This window comes from Pelodiscus sinensis, chromosome 9, assembly GCF_049634645.1.
Source record: "Pelodiscus sinensis isolate JC-2024 chromosome 9, ASM4963464v1, whole genome shotgun sequence".
NCBI classification, from domain to species: Eukaryota; Metazoa; Chordata; order Testudines; family Trionychidae; genus Pelodiscus; species Pelodiscus sinensis.
This window is the reverse complement of record NC_134719.1, coordinates 17,656,461-17,676,870: the sequence shown is the minus strand read 5'-3', so window position 1 is coordinate 17,676,870 and position 20,410 is coordinate 17,656,461. Positions and strand designations below refer to the sequence as shown.

The 20,410-nt window shown below is 45.7% G+C and overlaps 1 protein-coding gene across 1 annotated transcript in view; it reads right to left on the bottom strand.

The window, feature by feature from the left end:
* CACHD1 (cache domain containing 1) overlaps positions 1-20,120 on the bottom strand; it is a 192,937-nt gene extending 172,817 nt beyond the window's left edge. Inside the window, exon 1 of the mRNA XM_006125035.4 lies at positions 19,550-20,120. Within this exon, the coding sequence (XP_006125097.2) occupies positions 19,550-19,801 (252 nt within the window). The 5' untranslated portion in view covers positions 19,802-20,120. The remainder of the gene's footprint in view (positions 1-19,549) is intronic.
* Between the last annotated feature and the right edge of the window lie 290 nt (positions 20,121-20,410).

Genomic DNA, 20,410 nt, shown 5'->3' with positions numbered 1-20,410 from the left:
TCCTGGCCACCACTGCTGTTCCAGGCCCCTTTGAGTTGCCGCTGGAGCACTGCGAGGTTGGGGAGGAGGGGTTATGCCGCAGTTGGTGCGGCATAAAGGGCTGACTGCCCTCGGCCCCACCTCTTCCTGGGGGCACAGAAGTGCCCCCACACTCACACCTTGTCCCAGGGTCCATGGTGGCTGTCAGCCCTGCTGCCCCTGGGCAAGACGGGGGGGGGGGGGGGGGCAGCTGTGCACTCCTGTAAAGGGGGTGGGGGATCTCAGGCAGATGGAGTGGAGCCAGAGGCAGACCGCCCTCAATGCCTCCCAGATCATGCCATGACATCCCCCAGCCAGCCCTTAGCACCACCGGGAGTGCACCAACTGGAGCTCCGGCAGCAATGTAAAGATCACGTGGCTCCAGCTGCTGTGAGCTCTGGGCCCTTTTGAATAACCAGGCCCTGGAACAGCTTCCCCCATTGGTAGGCCTGATGCCCACCTAAGGCCAGAAGCTAACCAATGGCCAGCACAAAACCTGCTCTTTGCTGCTAAGTTATAAAATTAGAAAGAAAATGGAAATATGTGTATCCCCAACTGCACTGAATAAATAGGGTTTCCAGGTAGCTTCAGAAAAAATACAGGACACACTTGATCTGGGGGGTAGTGGGGGGCAGTCGGGGGCAGCGGGGCTGGCCAGGAGAGAATCAGGGGAGGGGAAGGGGACGGACGGCAGGAAGCAGGACTGGCCAGGGAAGATCGGGGAGAGGGAAGCTGGCAGGAAGAAGGGCTGGTCGGAGGGTGGGGGGAATGGGGGTGGGTCAGGACCAGCGGGGCTGGCCAGAGAAGATGGGGGGGGGCAGCAGGAAGCAGGGCTGGCCAGGGGAGATCGGGAGGAGGAGGGAGGGGAGAACCGCTCGGTGGGAAGCAGGGCTGGCCGGGGAGGGGGGGCAGTCGGGGAGAGCGGGGCTGGCCAGAGGGAGGGTCAGGGGGAGAGAATCAGCCGGCGTGGAGAGGGACTGACCCAGGCACATGCAGATCCCAGGGCACTGCCTGTCCCGCGCACGGTCCCGGCGAAGCACGAGTGCGTCCGGCTACGGCTCCACAATGTGCTTGAACAGTGCTCAGGAGAGCAGACAGGGCTTCTCCTCCTCCCCAAGGCATCACTCCTACATCAGACGCAACCAGCTGACGGCTCCCAGCACAGATCGCGCCCTGCATCCCAGCCACTCCCCCCACCCCTGCCAGGCTTCCATCAGGCGCCCAGCCGGAAAACCAGAAAATACCGGACACTGCACATGTCCAGTATTTTCTGAAATTTTTTTTTACCGGACAGAGGCCCCAAAAACCAGACTGTCCGGTTGAATACTGGACACCTGGCAACCCTATGAATAAAAGAAGCAGGTATACTTTACCGGAATCTGGCAAGGTGAATGCAGCTCTCAGGATATGTAGCTTTCAGAATATGCAACACTCATGTGTTAGCTTTATCAGGCCTGAGTCAGAACATTTAAACAAAACAAATAAGGAAGCCATAAAAGTTCACTTTTTAAACAAAAGGTGGATTTTATCTATTACTAGCTGGACTTACCTGGCGTTGCCCAGGAAACCGGAGCAACAAAATTTAGAAAAGCAGAAGCTGGTCCTGACAGCCTGCAGCCACACCGCAACTGCCAGTGCCTGACATCTGGCCATTACGGCAGACCCCCATGCTTTTCTACTGCTGCATAAAGCAAAATCTCTGACTCAAAAAAGAGGCATTGCAATGTTGAGAATCAGAGCTATTTGACTTGGCAAACTCAGATATAAGTCACAATAGAAATTATGTCTCTGTTTTCTTCCCATGTCATGAGTCTTGGAGCCCCTCTTGGAGGCCCCTCTTCAATAGTGCAATGTTAGAGCCGGACCAGCCTGGCTCCCAACAATCCATCCGCCCAATCCTGCCCTCTCCCCCACACGCCCCCCAACAGTCCAGCCCCACTCCCCTACAATCCTGCCCTCCCACCACTCGCTCCCAACAGTCCAGCCCCCCCGGACCAGCCCGCCCCCATTCATTCCATTTCCCCCCCCCCCCCACTCCTCCGCTCTCACCTCCGGGTCCCCGATGCACCTCCTTCTGGACATTTTTTGAAAGTGGCAGCTGAGCGGTAACAGTGGCCCACCCCCTCCACCTAGAGCAAGCCCTGGCAGCAACCCACCCACCCATTGGTCAGCTGCCGGGCCCCGAGCAAACCGCAGTATTGAAGAGGGGCCTCCATATTCTTCCAACAATGGCAGGGAAGCCACTTCTCCCCGCACTGCCAAACTCCGTGCTGCCCTGGGGAGAGGCATCGGTCTCTCACCTCTTCCCTCCCACAGTATCTTGAAACCTTCTCCTGGGGGAAAGGTTATCCCATGGAAAGTTTGGTTGCGGTAGGTCTTATAGTGTCCAAGTTATTAGAGAACAAACATACAAACATTCTCTATATATATATATATATATATATATATATATATATATATATATATATATATATATACACACACACACACACACACACACACACAGGCAGTCCCCGGGTTACATGGATCCGACTTACATCGGATCCCTACTTACAAACGGGGTGAGGCAACCCCACACTAGCTGCTTCCCCCCCAGCAGACCAGGGAGACGCGAAGCTAGCGCTGCCCCCCCAAGCAGACCAGGGAGACGCAGAGCGGCTTTTCTCAGCAGACACTTCAGCTTGAGAATAAAGGACTGAGGGAAGTGAGGTGTGGGAGAATAAAACTGAGCTCTGGAGAAATGTTTGGCTAGAGTTTCCCCTACAATATGTACCAGTTCCGACTTACATACAAATTCAACTTAAGAACAAACCTACAGTCCGTATCTTGTACGTAACCCGGGGACTGCCTGTATATATATATATATATTAGATTCAGTGTTAATACTAATGTTTTGGATGTGCAAATGCAAGCAGTTTGAGATTTCACTATCCTCTCCCCACACACATACTTCTTACCAAAAGTGTTATTCCAATAGAAATCACATGGAAAAATAAAATCTCAAGTCCCTTCTTGTTTTCATACATCCGTAACAAAACGTAAGGCCCGTTTAAGAACGAAGGCTTCTCACTCATTTGCTAACTCTCACCCATTAGTATGTATACTACAAAAAAAAAAAATATATATATATATATATATATATATATATATATATATATATATATATATATTATTTGAAGACCTCTGCAATAAATAACACAATGGTGTGAATTAGGGAGTGAGAAATCTATTTCAGATTTCAACAAAAATGAAGGATTTCTAGAGCAGTTACTGAGATCTTGCCTATATTATAGCCTACATCAGTATAAGGGCTTGTCTTCACTTACTCTGAGATCAAAACTCCGGAGATTGAACTCCCTAGGTTTAATTTATTAGGTTTAGTAAGGATCCACTAAATCGATCCTGGTACTCCACCAGTTCACGAGGAGTAAGGGAAGTCAACGGGAGTTTCTCATGTTGACCTCTTGCAATGGGGAAGCTGCAGAAATTTGACTTAAGGTACATCAACTCCAGCTACACTATTCTCATCACTGGAGTTGCATATCTTAGGTTAACTGTCTCCAGTAGTTGTAGACCTAACTTAAGTTATGCCAGGGCTGTGAATATGCCAACCTCCAAGCAACATAAATTACACCAACCAACACACTATGTCAGCGGGACAGATGAGCTTCTCCGGCCACCATAGCTGCTATGCTCTCTCAGACGTGGCTTTATTATGCCAGCGGGACAGCTCTCTGACATTGGCGCAGAGCGTTTTCACCAGAGGTATTACTGTGGTGCAGATGCATCAGTACAGATGTACTGCTGCATCTTTTGTACTGTAGATTAGTCCTGAGACTATTCTAGATTATCTGAAATAACTCTGCTAACCACCTACAATACCCAGGGGAATGATTTATACAAACATACATAGAGGGGGGAAATATGTTAAAAAAATAAGAAAATGTACTTGTAAAGTAACAGAAATTGGAAGTGAAATTAAGGGCCAGTAGCGGAAGGCACTTAAATCACCTTTGAGCGGCATATTTCAAGATTATTTTAGCACCAATTTAGTTGTTGAGTAAACTTTCAAATAAACAAAATTAAAAAGATACTCAATCTTATAAGCAATTTCTGTCAATAAACAAAAGATAAATCAGTAAGGCTTGAGAACAGAGTCAGGTTTTATGGTACCTTAGCTTTGTCTTTTCATACTTCTATGTCCTCTTTCTCCCACATCTCCCCCTCCCCATTACCTTGATGTTTCACCTCAACTTTAAAATGTCAAGCCCCGTTTTAAGAAATCAAGAAAATCAAGAAAAACGACAACTGTCTCTAAAGGGTTTTAAATAGTTGCTATCATACATGCAGTGTCATGAAGTGTTTTATGTGACCAAGGATTGAAAATCTGTTACATATATAAACATGCAAAGTGGCAGATTGTACATAATTAAGATGTCAAAATTAACTGCCTTTTCTGTATAAATTATTTTCAGTGCATTCTAGTCTGTGCCTGTGATTAAATCTACATTATTTAAATTTTTCAGGGCCTGATTCTGCTCTAACACTGATGAAAATCAAGTGCAGCCCTTCAGAAGTCAATGGAATCAAACTGGTGTAACCAAGACCAAAATTAAGCTTTTCATCATTTATCCAGATAGCTCTGAAATATTTAGTTTGGGAGCGGGAACAGAGAGCTTATACCAATGCTTAGAAGAAAATTAATCTAAAGATTTCAGAATTAAAAAAAAAACATTAGTCAGAAGCATTAAGTATCATGTTAGAGGTTTTAAAATTATGTATGATCTGCATTTTCAGCTACTTTTGGAAGTGTATTTCCTCTGATTGTGGGTAGCCTTTTTGGTAAAGAAAATATTTTTAACTATGTTGAAACCTAGGTTTTAATAAGTTCTACATACAGTTTAAATAAAAAAAACTGTTCAATAGTCTGTTCTGGAAAAAATTAAAGAAGTTTCCAAACCAATTTTATTTTAAATTGCTTTACAATGAAGACAGAGCTTTTTAGGGTTTATATCTATTTTTTTTTAATATCTCAAGCACTTAGAGGAAGAGTTTTAGCATTTTCCTGATTTTGAAAAATACATCTGTATTTTTAGTCCCTAAATCTCCGTGTAAGGATTTATCTGCCAAGGTACAACCCAGGAATGGTGAAAGTACTATTTCTAAATTTTATCATCTGATTATATACTCATAGATGTTTGGTGATAATTACCTAGGCTTTTTTTTAACCTTTTGGCTCAAGGTTTGAACATTTATTTTCATTTCCACCTTAATTCCTCTGAAGCATTAAAATTGAAAAAGAAAATCAAGACTTCCTAAAATAAATACTAAGATTTTGTGCATCTGGCTGCAACAGACTTTCTAATTTTAAATATGCCAGACCAAAGACTTTGGCATTTATAGTAAAAACAGAAGCATAAACATTGCTGTATAATTTGTCAAACTGGAAGTACCCAGTGTTTATTCCAATGTCCCTGTCTGGATCAGAAAGTGCAATTTTCTCTTTAAGTTGGTTTGTTTTTGTTTTTGTTTTTTGGAAGCCTGAATCCACTAATCCAGCCTGTAGGACTAATTCCCACATCATACCTGTCAGTCAATGGGTAGTCTATAGCAAAAGGAATAAAAAAGCAATTGAGGACTAGCATTGGAAACATCACACCTATCTGTGGCCAAAAGACAGGCTCTTTATGAGAGGCCTCTTCCCTCTAGTCCAAACAAGCTGAAACTATCACACTGAAAAGAACTCCAAATTTTAAAGAGACCCAGGCAAGCCAATAGACTCACCAGGCCCCTGGGCAAGGGGGGTGGCTCTGTGTTCCTCCCCGTAACCTCCCAAGCGCCTCCTGGAGCACACCACCCAAGGCTCTGCACCAGACCATGCAGGACTCCAGCAGTGATTTAAAGGTCCCAAGGTTATAGTAGCAGTCAGGGCCAGATTAAAGGGGGGGCTTGCCATGCAGCTGCCCGGGGTGCCAACCTATGGGAGGCGCCTGATTGAAGTGGTAAGGGGCGCCACGCACCTGGGGGTGGGGCCGTGCATGCGCCGCGCGCCCGCGGCACAAGTATGGCTCGGTCCGGCACTGGTAGCAGTAGCAGCAGAGTTGTACAGGAGCCCATAGCATCTCCAAATCCTGGGGCAGTTGCTTACACTCGCTTACACTCTGCTTACACTCGCTCCCCTCTCCCCCCCCCGCTCCCGCCAGCAGGCCTGGAGAGACTTCAATAACATCAGGAGAAAAAAAACCCACAAAACTCACATTCTAGCTAAAAATTGCTGCTTTAGCATCTTTGGCGCATCTTTCCAAGACTGATGGACTGAGTTCTGCTGTAGGAGAGGGGAACCAGACTCAAGGCCTAAGAACATACAACCCTTTCACACTCCAAGGCTACGTCTAGACTGGCATGATTTTCCACAAATGCTTTTAACGGAAGAGTTTTTCCGTTAAAAGCATTTGCGGAAAAGAGCGTCTAGATTGGCACGGACGCTTTTCCGCAAAAGCACTTTTTGCAGAAAAGCGTCTGTGCCAATCTAGACGCAGTTTTGCGCAAGAAAGCCCCGATCGCCATTTTCGTGATCGGGGCTTTTTTGCGCAAAACAATACCACGTTGTCTACACTGGCCCTTTTGCGCAAGAGGGCTTTTGCCCAAACGGGAGCAGCATAGTACTTCTGCAAGAACACTGACAATCTTACATGAGATTGTCAGTGTTCTTGCGGAAATTCAAGCGGCCAGTGTAGACAGCTGGCAAGTTTTTCCGCAAAAGCACCTGCCTTTGCGGAAAAACTTGCCAGTTTAGACGCAGCCCAAGGGTTAAGGAATTCCTAGTCACAGCCATAGGCGCCAACTTTTGCTGTAACCAGGGGCAGGTGCTTGATCTCATGCACCACCCCACACACTACCCCCACTCTACCCTTCCTCCATGTCTCAGACCTGCCTCTTTCCGCCGCTCCCACGAGCATGCCACACCCTCACTCCACCTCTTACTCCCAGATCCTTTGAACCCTGAAAAACAGCAGTTTCATGGCATTGAGAGCCGGTGGGATAGATTGAGAGGAGTAGATCAGCGGGACTGCTGGTGAGTGGAAGGCAAAGGGGAGGAGGGCGCAAAGGGGGGTGGGGAGTCTGCTTGCTGAACATCCACTTATTTTTTTCTATGGGTGCTCCAGGGCTGGAGCACCTACAGAGTCAGCACCTATGGTCACAGCATCTGATCCACTGAGCCAGAGTGATCTTTGCTGCGTCTCTCATCTCATCTCACAACTTTTCCTCCAAATGGTATTTAGTTCTCCAAAATTAACAGAAGTTTGAATCAAGACACACACGTCCAGCTACATTTCTGTTCTCTAACTAGTAAAATGGTTGCCGCTTCAAATGTCACGGTCAAAGGCAAAGTGAAGACTGGGCATTTAAAGAAAGGAAATTCTACTGGAAACAAAGACTTATGGGCTACTTCTGCTTAAGAACTGTGAAGCAGGAAAACCCATCAGTATGAATTGGGGATAACAGTCTTATTACCAGCGGTTTGTAGCTGTGCAAATATACTTGCAAATACACTCTTGAAATCTTCGGCAGCTGATCACTAACTGATAGTAGTGAAAAGTGATTTGATTAAGCCTGGCATCATATTGTGCATTACTACTGCTGACTTGTAATCATGTTCCAAGAGTCAGCTTCAATTTCTTCTGCTCGACTTTGTGGTATAGAAGAGGCTACAAATAATTCAGTCCCTAAACTAGAGAGAGCTCGGAAGCAGTGCTGAGGAAAGAAAGGGAGGCACTTGGATTTCCAATATGAAGGTGAGGCGAGAGAGAGAGAGAAGCTTCTCACTAGACAAACACCTCCTGCTTACCAGTAGCCAAACTACTCAACCTAATACACATAAGGAAAATGTGGGATAGAGCTGCTCAATTTTTTTCCATCTGACCTGTATTTTAACAGAAATTATTTATTTTTGTAAAAAATCTAGTTTCACAAATGGTGTCTGCTTTTCATGGAAAATTTCTTCCCTTTCCCGCCCCCTGATAATCTCCCTTCCCCTCCATACAAAAAAAGAACAAGACTATTTGTATTTGGATGTCATGCTGCAGAGACACATGGGAGTTGCAGTTTACTTGTAATACATCCCTATTCTCCACAAAAGACCTAGAATTACATTATTCTTTCAAATTTATTAGCAATGCACTGCTGAACAATATGGAATAGTGCTACAACAAATTACAGGGAAGTTAAGGTTAATAAAGGCTAGATTAATAAAGAAAAAAAGGCGCAGCAAAGCTGAGTGTCACCATGCCTAACTTTTAGGCATCTAAAAAAAAATCAAAGGGATTCATCCTTGTACAATGAATGGGGAGAGGCACCTCAATATGAGATTCACAAAAACCTTGCCCAAGATAGCCACTGGGAAATTCAGAGGAAAGAGGTATGTCCTAAGACCCATCCCTCTTCCAGAGTTAAGCACCTAAGTCCAGGCTGCAAAGAAGTACTTCCTCCTGTGCTCAACTGCAAACTCTCTCTTGCTGTTAGATGCCTACATTGTTTTTTTCAAGAAGCTAGAGGGAAGGACCTCAGACCTTCCTCATAACTTTAAACTTATTAGTCTGGGTACTCCATCAGGAGCATGGAACACCCATAGCTCAAGTCCCCCTCCCTAGACATCAGGAAGAAAGGACTTGACCAGGGACCTATCACCTCTCAGAGAGTGCTCCAGCCACGGGCTTGTTCTCGCCTCTTAAAACTGTTCCATTGTGGACAGATAATTAAAAATCAGGGGGACTAGATCCTGGGTCTTCTTCACCCCAAAGGGAGTGCTCTAAACACCAGGCTACAGAGTCATTGTCATGCTTCACTCTCTCAGATCACAGATTCTTTCACAGTGGAATAACTTCAACAGAAGAGAGAGTGAGGAAACTCCACATGAAAACTTTTTATAACATAGTGGCTAGTGCACACACCAGAGAGGTAACTGATCCCCCACTCACCTGATGAGAAGGGACTTGAACATGGAGTCCCACGAGTACCCTAACTGCTAGGCTAAAAATTAGAAGAGAGGCCCTCTTCCTGCTCCAGAGGCCATTTTGTGTAAAATCTATTGTGGCCCAGTCTGGTAAGCACATGCAACACATGCCTACTGGATTGGAATGGCAGGCAAGTAGGGTTACCAGGTAGCTTCAGAAAAAATACCAGACACACTTGATATGGTGGGGGAGAAGGGACCAGCCGGGAGGGGAACAGGTCTGGCAGGGAGGAGGGGGGGATGGGAAGCAGGACTGGCGGGAGTGGGTCGGGGGGCAGCGGGGCTGGCCAGGGGAGATCAGGAGGGGGGGGTGGAGGCAGGAAGCAGGGCTGGTGGGGGGGGGAGGGTCAGGGGCAGCAGGGCTGGCCGGGGGAGATTGGGGCGGCATGTGGTGGGTAGCAGGGCTGGCCAGGGGAGATCGGGAGGAGGAGAACTGGCCGGCAGGAAGCCGGGCTGGTCAGGAGGGTGTGGGGGGGTAGGGCTGGCTGGAAGGGGAGCGGGGGGGGGGGGAGGAGAGAATCAGCTGGCGGATAGCGAGACTGACCCGGGCACATACAGATCCCAGGGTGCTGCCTGTCCCATGCACAGTCCTGGCGAAACACGAACAAGGCCGACTACGGTTCCACAATGTGCTTGAACAGCGCTCAGGGCTTCTCCTCCTCCCCAAGGCGTAACTCCTACGTCAGACGCAACCAGAGGCTCCCAGCACTGATCATGCCCTGCCTCCCAGTCACTCCCTCTGCCCCCACCAGGCTTCCATTGGGCGCCCATCCGGAAAACCAGAAAATACCAGACGTGTGCAATTTCCAGTATTTTCTGAATTTTTTTTACCGAACAGAAGGCCCAAAAACTAGACTGTCCGGTTAAAACAGACACTGGCAACCCTACAGGTAAGTTAGACCAAGGAATGAACCCCCATTTGTGCATGGCTCAGAGGCTCTGGATGGCTGGTGTGGATTTGCAGGATGCACATTCTGAGACGGAAATGTAGATGCAGAGGGAAGTTCTACAGAAAAATCTAGGCCCCGGGTGAATTTACACATCTTGGGGTTTGGTTGCAGCTGAGCAAGGGCTTTCTAAATCCCAGCAAGGCCTGATTTGGCTCTAGCCCTAAACATTTTCCTTTTCAAGGCTGTCCTTAACTGCATACTATGATTTTTTTATGACTATTAAGCACTGGAATGGTGTAATACATCAGAAGGTACAACAGCTATTAGTTGATACCCACAGGGTAAGAATTTTGTATACGTTAAAAGAAGGTATTTAAGGTCAAGTTTTTATGGTATTAAATATTATTTATTATGTTCAGAAAGACATATAAAAGAGGCCAAAGGTTTGAGTTTTAAAACATATTTATTTATATAGCCTTGACACTGTGATCACTGAAATCAATGGCAAAGCTCCCCTTAATTTTAAGGGGTACACACAGTATGTGTGTGAAAGTGAACTGGTACATTATGCAAAAGATGCATGCAAACACATAACATCCTGCAGTTATTACATTATTTCTCTGTGTAGAACACTTTGATATTTGCTAAACTCAGATTGTTTTTTAAATTATGTTGACACCAAAACATTTATCTTGTCTCTAAATGCACTCGGGCAGTTTACATTTTTGTAGTAATTCCTTTCTATTCTGAATCACTCATAAATTACAGATTTATTTTTTAAATTGACATGCAAAATATAAATGTTAATTTCTTTGCAACCAGTGCCAAGGTCACACTGACTGAACCATTCCAACTACTTTGTTATATTGTAGGGATCATCAGGCTTTTGCCATTTCTGCTTTGCTGAGTGAAGCTAAGAAAAAAGAATTGGCTAACATATACTGTACTTTGTGCATTTCCTTAACATATGTCTTATCAGCCGTGCCACAGCTGAGAGATTCCAAATTGCTTTATGACACATTTGGATTTTCTCCCATTAATAATTCCCCTTTCTCCCTCCCATGACTGGCAGGGCTCTTCAACACAGCAGTAAAGTGGGACAGCTAATTATCTAGCAATCCACCTTGCTGCACCACATTTGGCAACTTTTATCTGCACAGGACAGCTGCGTTCTCTGTGTTTGAAGTGAAATGTCAATCTCCACTAATGCAACAAGACTTACATCACTAATGATGTCTCTAGACTTTGAAGAAACAACTCAAAGCCTAATTAAAAATTCAGATTCATTCTCCTAAGCTGGACTATTTTAACTGCCCTTCCACCAGGACTTCACTATATCTTTTTGAAACGTTTCATGCAGAAAAGTCCAAATGGAACAGGATGAAAACCTGCTGTAGTCTTGGGCTTTCACAGAGCCTTTAGAAAGATTGTTGTGATTGGATGCAAACCAAGACATAATCATGTAAAACAGATGAGAATTTTACTCCACTGGCTTCCACTTCACAATTACTATAATGTATACTATTGAAAAAGAAAAAACAGTCGTTCATAAACTATTTATTGACCTACACTTTTTAATTTTTATTTTGTTTCAGTCTCTCAAATAGCTTTCAACCATTTCAAGTTTAATTAGATAAGTGTCCTTATTCAGCAAAGCTGGAGATCTTGACTTAAGATCATGATAATGATTGATGGTTTACAGCAGGGGTGGGGAACCTCAGGCCCGTGGGCTGTATGCGGCCCTCAGATTGCCTGGATCCAGCCCTGAGCATTGGGAAGCCCGCATGGGCACTCCAGCTCCACTGTTGCCCCACTCTGGGCTGGAGCGCACAAAATCTACTGGGCCCCCCTAAGCTCCGGTGTGCGAGGGGAACGTGGGGAGTATCTTTCTCCTTCTCAGTCAGAAGCCGTGTCAGTAAGGTGTGGGTGTTTTTGTTGTTGCTGTTTTGGTTTTCGCTTGTGTGCAGCCTCCGACCCAAAAATGATTCCACACCTCTGGTTTACAGTTTTCCCATGGCACTAATCACCCTAGTATCTGATCACCTTACAAAATAAATCCATTAATGAATGTGACTTTTGTGAGAAGTCAGGAAATATTCGTATGCCCATTTTAAAGATGGGAAACAGATTTGCCCAAGGTCACACAGAAATTTATGGTGGAGACAGAAAAAGAACATAGATCTAAGTCTGATGTGTTACCTGCAACACCAACACTGGATAGTTACCTCGCGGAGAGGTAGGCAACCCCGACTCTCCACCCCAGCCACCGAGGAGGGCGAGGCTGTAGCTGAGCCAGTTGGGCCCCTTCTTCCTCTTCTTTCCTACCGCCAACGCAGACCTGTTCTCTCCCCCATCCTCCTCCAAACAAGCCCTTCCCCTTTCCTTCCCCCGCTGCGCCCAGCCCAGGTCCCCCATTTCCAAAGGGCAGCGCATTAGGAGTCTGGGATCAGCTGGGGACTCCAGCTGATCCCGGGCTCTGCTGTTGCAAAGCCCCTCTGAAGTGCCAGAGCAGCACTTCAAAGGGGCTTTGCAACGCGGAGCCAGGGGATCAGCTGGGCACTCCGGCTGATACACGGCTCCGCTTGCGCTGCCCCTTTGAAGCGCCAGAGGCACTTCAAAGGGGCAGTGTAGCATTAACACCTGCGATTAACGCGTTAAAAAAAATTAATGCATTAATCCTGTCCTGCATTGATCGCAGGCGTTAACGCAGGTCAACTGACAGCCCTAAAAAGCATTATATAGCCAAACATACTATTCATATAATAGTTTCCCAGTCAAGCTAGAAGAGTCTGCATAGTTCAGGGGCCATCAATAGGCCAGTCGGGGCCAAATCTAAACTGCCAGGTGCTTTACAATGGACCTCAAAATCTTTTCATTTAGTTATTATCGTCATCATTGTTACTAGGGAGATGGTTCTTTCCCCTGGAGCGGGGGTGGGCAATAATTTTTGACAGGGGGCCACTCCAATATTTTGGATAGTGGTCGAGGGCTGCACTCTTCCAAATTATGAATGGAAGAGGTGCGGACTCTGGGATAGAAGTTGGGTACAGAAGGAAACTTGGGGTAAAGGATTGGGGTGCAGGAGGGAGAATGGAGTCTGGGAAGGAGCTTGGGTGAAGGAGGTGGCTGTGACCGAGGGCAGGGGACTGGAGTTCAGGTATTTGAGATGTGACCTAGGGTAGGAGGGGATTGTGATCTGGGGCAGTAGACTGGAGTGCAGAGTGGGTGGCTATGGGTGTAAGAGGGAGACAGGGGGCAGAGAGTTGGGGCAGGAAATGGCTGGCAGGCTGTGGCCAAGAGATTTACTTGCCAGCTGCCAAATTAGCCTGCCTGCCTGTCTGCAGAGCTTAAAATGTTTCCCAGCCAGCCCGCCTCGCCATGAGCTTCATGAATAATTGAGTCAAAGAGAGGGGGCATGGTTCTTCTTGGCTGCCTGTTACTCCAACAGGAAGCTTGCATTGGCTGGAGTCTGCCAGAAACTGGCCAATGGGAATGTGCTAGGGGCAGAGCAGCTCCTAAAACTTCCCCCACTTCCTTCCAGTTTTAAAACAGAAACGGAGCCCTGCAGCTGAGTTTCTGCACGGGGCGTAAGGCTGCGGGGCAAGCTGGGAAGCCTACCTGGGGCTCCCCACTGAGTCCACAGGCCGAATCTGGTGGCTTGGCGGGCCGTAATTTGCCCGGGCCTTCCCTGAAGTCTGGACCTTGGCTATACATTGACAAGAAATTTGGACCTTGACAAAAAACCAATTGATTATCCTTGTTATGCCTGTTATTACAGCATCTGAGCAAGTATTAACACCGTTCATCAGAAACCAGAACTCTGTAATTTAGCAGATAGAAAAATTTAAAAAGTTGTGTGTCCTTGGAATAGAACTGCCATGTTAGCAGTCAGAAAGGCATTTTTCTCCAACTATGCTCCCATGTTTGGAAATTGGGGGTGGAAAGGTAAGAGAAAAGGAGAACTGTACTCTTCTAGCACAATAAACATCAAGAATCAATATGAGAGCGTTGTCAAAATAGTCTAGATCCTAATGGGCCTACATGGGTTTTATAAAGTTTTCTTAAAACTTTCTTACTCAAAGCTGCAATAGTTTTTCCTCTACAAAGCCGGGGGGCGGTGGGAGCAACTACTTAATTGTCCAACATAAGCTTATGTTTATCAGATAGTCGACTAGTCACTTACATCCCAACACTGAAGAAGTAAATATTATAACACAGGAGGTCTTAGGTCCTGTGCTTGTTGAAAAATGGTCAGTATTATCAAAAGAATTATGTCCTGTTTTTCCAGTCAAAATTTCTGAAGTTTTTCAGCTGGCAATCTACACTGCCATTACAATGGAGGCGAGAAAACCAATCTGGGATTAGCCAAGTAACAGAACTAGTTACTTGTTACTTAGTTATGTGCAGGGCTTGACAAATCGCTATATCTACTCACCTGTGGCGAGTAGATTTCAGCTGGTCACCCCGTTCACTGGCACTGCGCGCATGCGCAATACCGGTCTGGCGCATGCGTAGTGCGGGGCTGGCAAGTAGATCTCGCCGCGGTTCGTCAAGCTCTGGTTATGCACAAATGTACTCTGTTCAGATTGGGTCAGAGCAAAATCTCCAGCTTGGTTGTTATTTTGAAGTTTTGAAGTTTCAAAGAGGTAGCCATGTTAGTTTGTTTTAGCTAAAACGAGGGGTCTTGTGGCACCTGAAAGACTAACAAAGCCTACAAAAGCTTATGCCCTAATAAATGTATTAGTCTTTAAAACATCACAAGACTCCTCATTGTTTTTATTTCTTTTAAAGTTTTTTTCCCCTCTTCCTGGGCAAGCAACAGGAGAAACAGACTGCACAGGTGAAACAGTTAAACTGACTATTTACAACAGGTTAAATGTTGATCCTGCTTTGTAAAGCACTTTGAGATCAACCAATGGACATGGCTATTGTAGAACTAGATACTATTACATCAGCGGAGAGCTGGCCCAGAGTCTTGTCAAAGGCTTAAAGTAAACATATTACTCTATAATACTTGTGAGACATTAGTCCACAAATTACATTTATAATGGGGGCACATATATATTCAACAATAAAGGAAAAACTGCTGCCCCACCTGCCCACAGAATGCTGTTCCTCACACAAGCGGTCACACAACCATGTTATTCTTATGCACAAGTATCTTTATTTGGAATCTAGTGTATGGTATATTATTCTAATTTAAAAATCAACATGAAAGTAACACGCTTACAGCAATAGACCTATGTTTAAAAACTTAGTAAAAAAAAATCAGCTTCTTCATTGATATCTATCAGCTAGCCGTCTACAAATAAGATCCAGTTGTACTAGCTCAAAGACAATTGCTAGAATGGTGCTGTCATACTATCATCCTTGCTTTTCCATGCAGCATCTATATTAGTCTTACTATGCATCCCATTCATTCCTGTAGGATTTTGCTGGTTTTAGAAAATAAACTATAAAAAAGAAGTATGTTATATCACAGAGTTTCAATATAAGCCCATAAAAGCAATGACTCTTCCTATCAACATGCGAGGTACAATTATTACAGCACTATTATGAAGAAAATGTGTTAGAGAAAGTAGACACAGCATAAAGGAGACAGTTTGTTTATTACACTTGCCATGTCTCCAACCCTATGACTTTTATATACAACCTCCCTTTTCACCAGCTTGTAAGGCTCAGCATTCTCCTGGTTCCTCTCTTACCTCTCCTTTAATGTTTCCTCTGGAGGCTCCACCTCATCCTCCCTCCCTTTCTCTTTTGGTGGTCCACCTTGAATTTTCTCTTGTTCTGACTCTTTTCCACAGATTCATATACACCAAATCAACCTCTCTCCTTCCGTCTATTTACGCATTTCCACCTGCCTCGCTGACACTGCAGCCTGACATTCATTGGATATTTCATTGCCACCTCAGACTCAATGCAGCCACTAAGCTTATTGTTCCTTCAAAGCGCTCTTGCCCTATGCCTCCCACCTCTATCCTTCCCATCACCAAAATTCATAATCTTGGCGTCACCACTGACGCCTTTCGAGCTCTAGTCAAATCCTGCTATTTTGATGTATGCTCACTCTCTCAAAGAATTAAAAATTCTCTCATTTTTTCCATCCCAATTGACCAGATATGGCATATTTGTTTCATGCCTTAAGCAATACAAGCTTCTGCTTCTCTCAACTTTCTAGTCTATGCTGAATGCTACTGCCCAAAATCATAGGTAGGTGTCTACACCAATTTCCCCTCTTTACTTTCCAGAATCTCCACAACTCAGCCCTCATCCCTTCTTACATTCCCTATTGCTCTCTTCAAAGTGCCCAAGAGTTAATCCTAGCCACTTCCTTTGTTTCCTTCACTCACTACTGCTTGTGGGCCTTCTTCCATGCCACCCTCTCTGCTTAGAGCAGTCTCTCAGTTAGGAATGTCAAAAAGTGGGTAACTGGGTAACCATGTAAATGCTGAAAATTTCAGCAGTTACACAATTACATATACTCGCAGGATGGGGTGGCAGCTGGCTCCCGCACTCTGCCCCATGCTGCTGCCTGTATCAGAAGAGGTGGTGCATGCTGAGAGAGAGGTTTTAAACTCTGATACAGAGCCAGTAGCGCCAGGTGGCAGCCAGCTCCCTAGAAGCAGGGCAGGAGTTGCATGTAATCATTCACTGTCCTATTACATCCCTTCACTCAACAAGGTATACAAAGCTCCCTCACTCTTTTTTCCATAACCCTACAAGAACATAAGAACGGCCATACTCCATCTAGTCCAGTATCCTGTCTGCCGATAGTGGCCAGTGCCAGATGCTTCAGAGAGAGTGAATAGAAGGCAATTATCGAGTGATGTAACCCCAAAGGACTGGCACCGCAGAGATGTAGGAGCACCCAGAGCATGGAATTGCTTTCCTAACCATCTTGGTTAAACCTCATTTGTTCCTGAATGCCTTCCAGTTGTAAGGACCACTTGATTACATAGTGCAATACAGAACAGTTTAGAATAATAATCCTCCGTCTGACAGCTCTGTCGAACATGGAAACCCACTGACAGGTGCAGCTCTCCTACTGTACAAGCCCACTCTAAGGTGCTACATAAACAGCAAAGATAAATAATTCTGTGTTAATTGCATGCAGCCCTTTTTCAGAATTAAATGCTTAAATTTAAAGAGTTAAAATTTTATTAAAAAATTGTTCAGCTGAAGGAACAGATCATCAGAGAAGCTTCTAAAATCAGGGGATGCTTGTTTTCAATCAGTTTTTAATCTGAAACAGCTGTAGCAATATATGGAGGTAGTGGGGAGAGTTCAAATTAGTTTGATGGAACTTAAAATGGGCAAAATATTTCAAAGAATATAAAGCTAATTCTGTGAACTATTGGCTCCACTGTATTAACTGCCTTTGGCCTCACACAATTCAAGTAACAATAAATGCACAGCTTTTATTATTATTATACCTATTCACTGGCATCAAGCTTAGTTCCTAAACCAATACCACAACTGGCTACAATTCTTGTGGAGGAACTTGGTACATTTTATGCCTATCTACAACACAAAGAAATGTCATTATGGAAGACAAATTTGCATATACATGCTATGTGAGCTGCCTTAAAAAAAATAAAAACAAACCAAAGACGAGACATGTTGAAGCTTCTCTAGCACTTGTCAAGCAGGTTTTTTTTTCCACTGGAGAAATAAGTTGAGAAATACAATCATGTTCCTTTAATTTTCATTAACCAAAAGATTCTCCATTTATAGGGTTATATACATAATTTTCAAGGGGGAAAGCATGCCTGTCAATACCTAGACAGAAAAAGTGTTTTCCTTCATTTTCTCTGTATCGATAATTTTCTTCTATCTACCTTGTTAAGTGAAGTCATTTATGTCATCTTAATCTAAAAGACAAGACAGCAGCTCTGTCTTTTCCTGGATAATGCCCCAGCCCTAGCAGATGAGCCAACACAATGATGTTTCAAAGGTAGGAGAATGAAGCCAGTCTGGAGAAGATAAAGGGCCATTTGGGAGACACCCTGCTGGCTGCATAAAAGTGTCACCTCTTCAATTAAAAAAATAACAAATAGTCTTGCAGCACCTTAGAGACTAAAAAACAAATGTAGGTGGTGTCATGAGCTTTCATGGGCACAACCCACTTCTTTAAATGTCTTCTCTATGCCCACAAAAACTCATGACACCACCTACATTTGTTTTTTAGTCTCAAGGTGCTGCAAGACTATTTGTTATTTTTAAGGGTTTTTTTTCCAATTACAGACTAACACGGCTACCCCCTGAAACCTCCTCAATTTGTGAGGCTTTTAAAACTGTATTTGGTACTGCCCATACCTTGGATTGCAATGCATCTGGGATCTGATTTCACTTTCTCTGTGTGTGCACATGTTGTAGTTGATAGTTGTAACACAGCTACTATACTACCTTCCCATGCAATTCCAACTAGTAATTACAGAAATCACAGCAGTTTTACTATAATTAATATGTACTCACTAAGGCAGGGGATGCAAATAATTCCTAATAATCTCCTTCCTCTTAGAACTGAAAAAAATTACAGTATCAGGAAATGTAAAGATTATAATAAATGTGTCAAATTGCCTATTACCTTCAGGAAGAACTGTCTCTCTATCTCAACAGCCTGTATATATATATCATGTATATAAATTCCACATATAAAAAAATTCTCCTTTCATGAAAGAACTACATTTTGGGACTTACTGACAACAGAATGATATTCAGAGATGAAAAAAACCCAAAAATTGTATGCAGACCTCAGGGACCTTGTTCAAAACAAGTCACTACTTTAATTCAGCTGTAAATATTGCTGTACTTAAGTCTAAAAATATCCTCCTTCAATTACAACTGGAAGTATAAATAAACCTAAAGTTTACAATTCCAAACCTCATTTTAATTTTTTTAATAAAGGTTCCAATAGTTTTCCTTTAAGAGCGGAGACTGTATTATACAGGTTGGTTAGCTTTCGGGAATAATATGGATATAAACAAAAAACATATTCCAAGGAGGAAGTATTTTTAAGTTTAAAAACAATAAATCCAATGAATCTAAAAGATTTATGAAGGCTTAAGCTTTCCTCTGCCTCACAAAGGAAACTGGTCCTTGTCACTGAAGAGACAAAAGTATGAAAATAGTCAGCTCCTAGACCTCCATAAAAATGCAAAATATCCCTGCCCCACGAGGCAACAGCCTGGACGCAGGGAGTCATGTTTCAAGACTTTACAACGATGCACTAAACCGCAAGTTTATTGATCAGCAAATGGCAACAAAAAACAACCCCTACTGGCCGGGGAGGGGTCGCTGTGTGTGTCAGGCAAAGCTGCATGGTGGAGGAACCGCGGCCACCAAGAGCTTGCGTCCCTTCCCCGGGCTTGGGGCAGAGACTCCACACCACAGCCCCAGCTCCCTGCAAACCGGGGCAGAAGTCAGGGTAGAAAGGCGACCGGTGTGTGGTTGGGGGAAGAGAAGTTTGCAGCGAGAAAAGGGGACTGGGGCGCGGGCAGGCGGGAGCGAAAGGAGCCAGGGAGAAGGAGGAAGCAAAGCAGGATGAAGGGTGAGCGGAGGCAGGGAAGAGAGGGGAAGGAGCGAGGCGGGGAAGGGGGAAGCGGAGGGCGCCGGGGAGCGGTACCTGCATCGTGACGACCCCCAGCTCCTCCGTGGCAAGTTTCTTCATCTGAGTTGCTAAAACTTGCGCTTCCTCCAAGATGGAAAACTCCGCCTCGGCCGCGCCGAGCCGCCAGCAAAGCGCCATGTAGACGAGCCAGAGGGGCCGCTGGAAAGCGCTGCCCCTACTCCGGGGGCAGGGGAAGCGGGGGCTCCGGCCGCCGGCGGAGCAGCGAGCCGGCCCGGCGGCCTCCTCCCGACCTGCCCCCCTCGCCATGCTGCTGCACAGACCCGCCGGGGGGACCCTCCCGCCCCGGAGCGCGGCGCGCAGCCCCCCGCGAGCCAACTTCCCCGCGCGCCTCCCAAACTTCTGGGCAGCCCCTGGCGGGCTCGGGGGCGCCGGGACCTGGAGCCGCGCTCACTCCGCCCCCGCGAGCGGCGCTCCTCGCCCGGCCACCCTCAGCCCAGCTCCGGGATCGGCTCCGCTCCGCTGCCGCCTGGAAACAGCGGGGGCTGCGGAGAGCGGCAAACTGCGGAGCAGGAGGAGGAGCAGGAGCCGCGGGGCCGGGATCGGAGTCACCGAGGGGGAAAGGGAGGTGTCTGGTGCCACCAAGCTGCGTGCCGGCTCCGTGCACTCCCCGGCGGTGTGATGGAAAGGGGGGAGGGGGCAGACCCCTTTGCAGGCTTTCAAACACGCGGGCACCTCCCAGCCAGGCTCTGCCTCTTCTCTGCCGGTCTGGAGTTCGCTTTGTCGGCTAAATCCGCATCCGTCCCACATGTTTACCTGGCTGCGAACCCAAAGGGGGTCCCGTTTACAGCCTTTCCCGGAGGCCCCTTCCCCCAGCGGATGGGCAACTGGGAATTCATAGAATCATAGAATAATAGG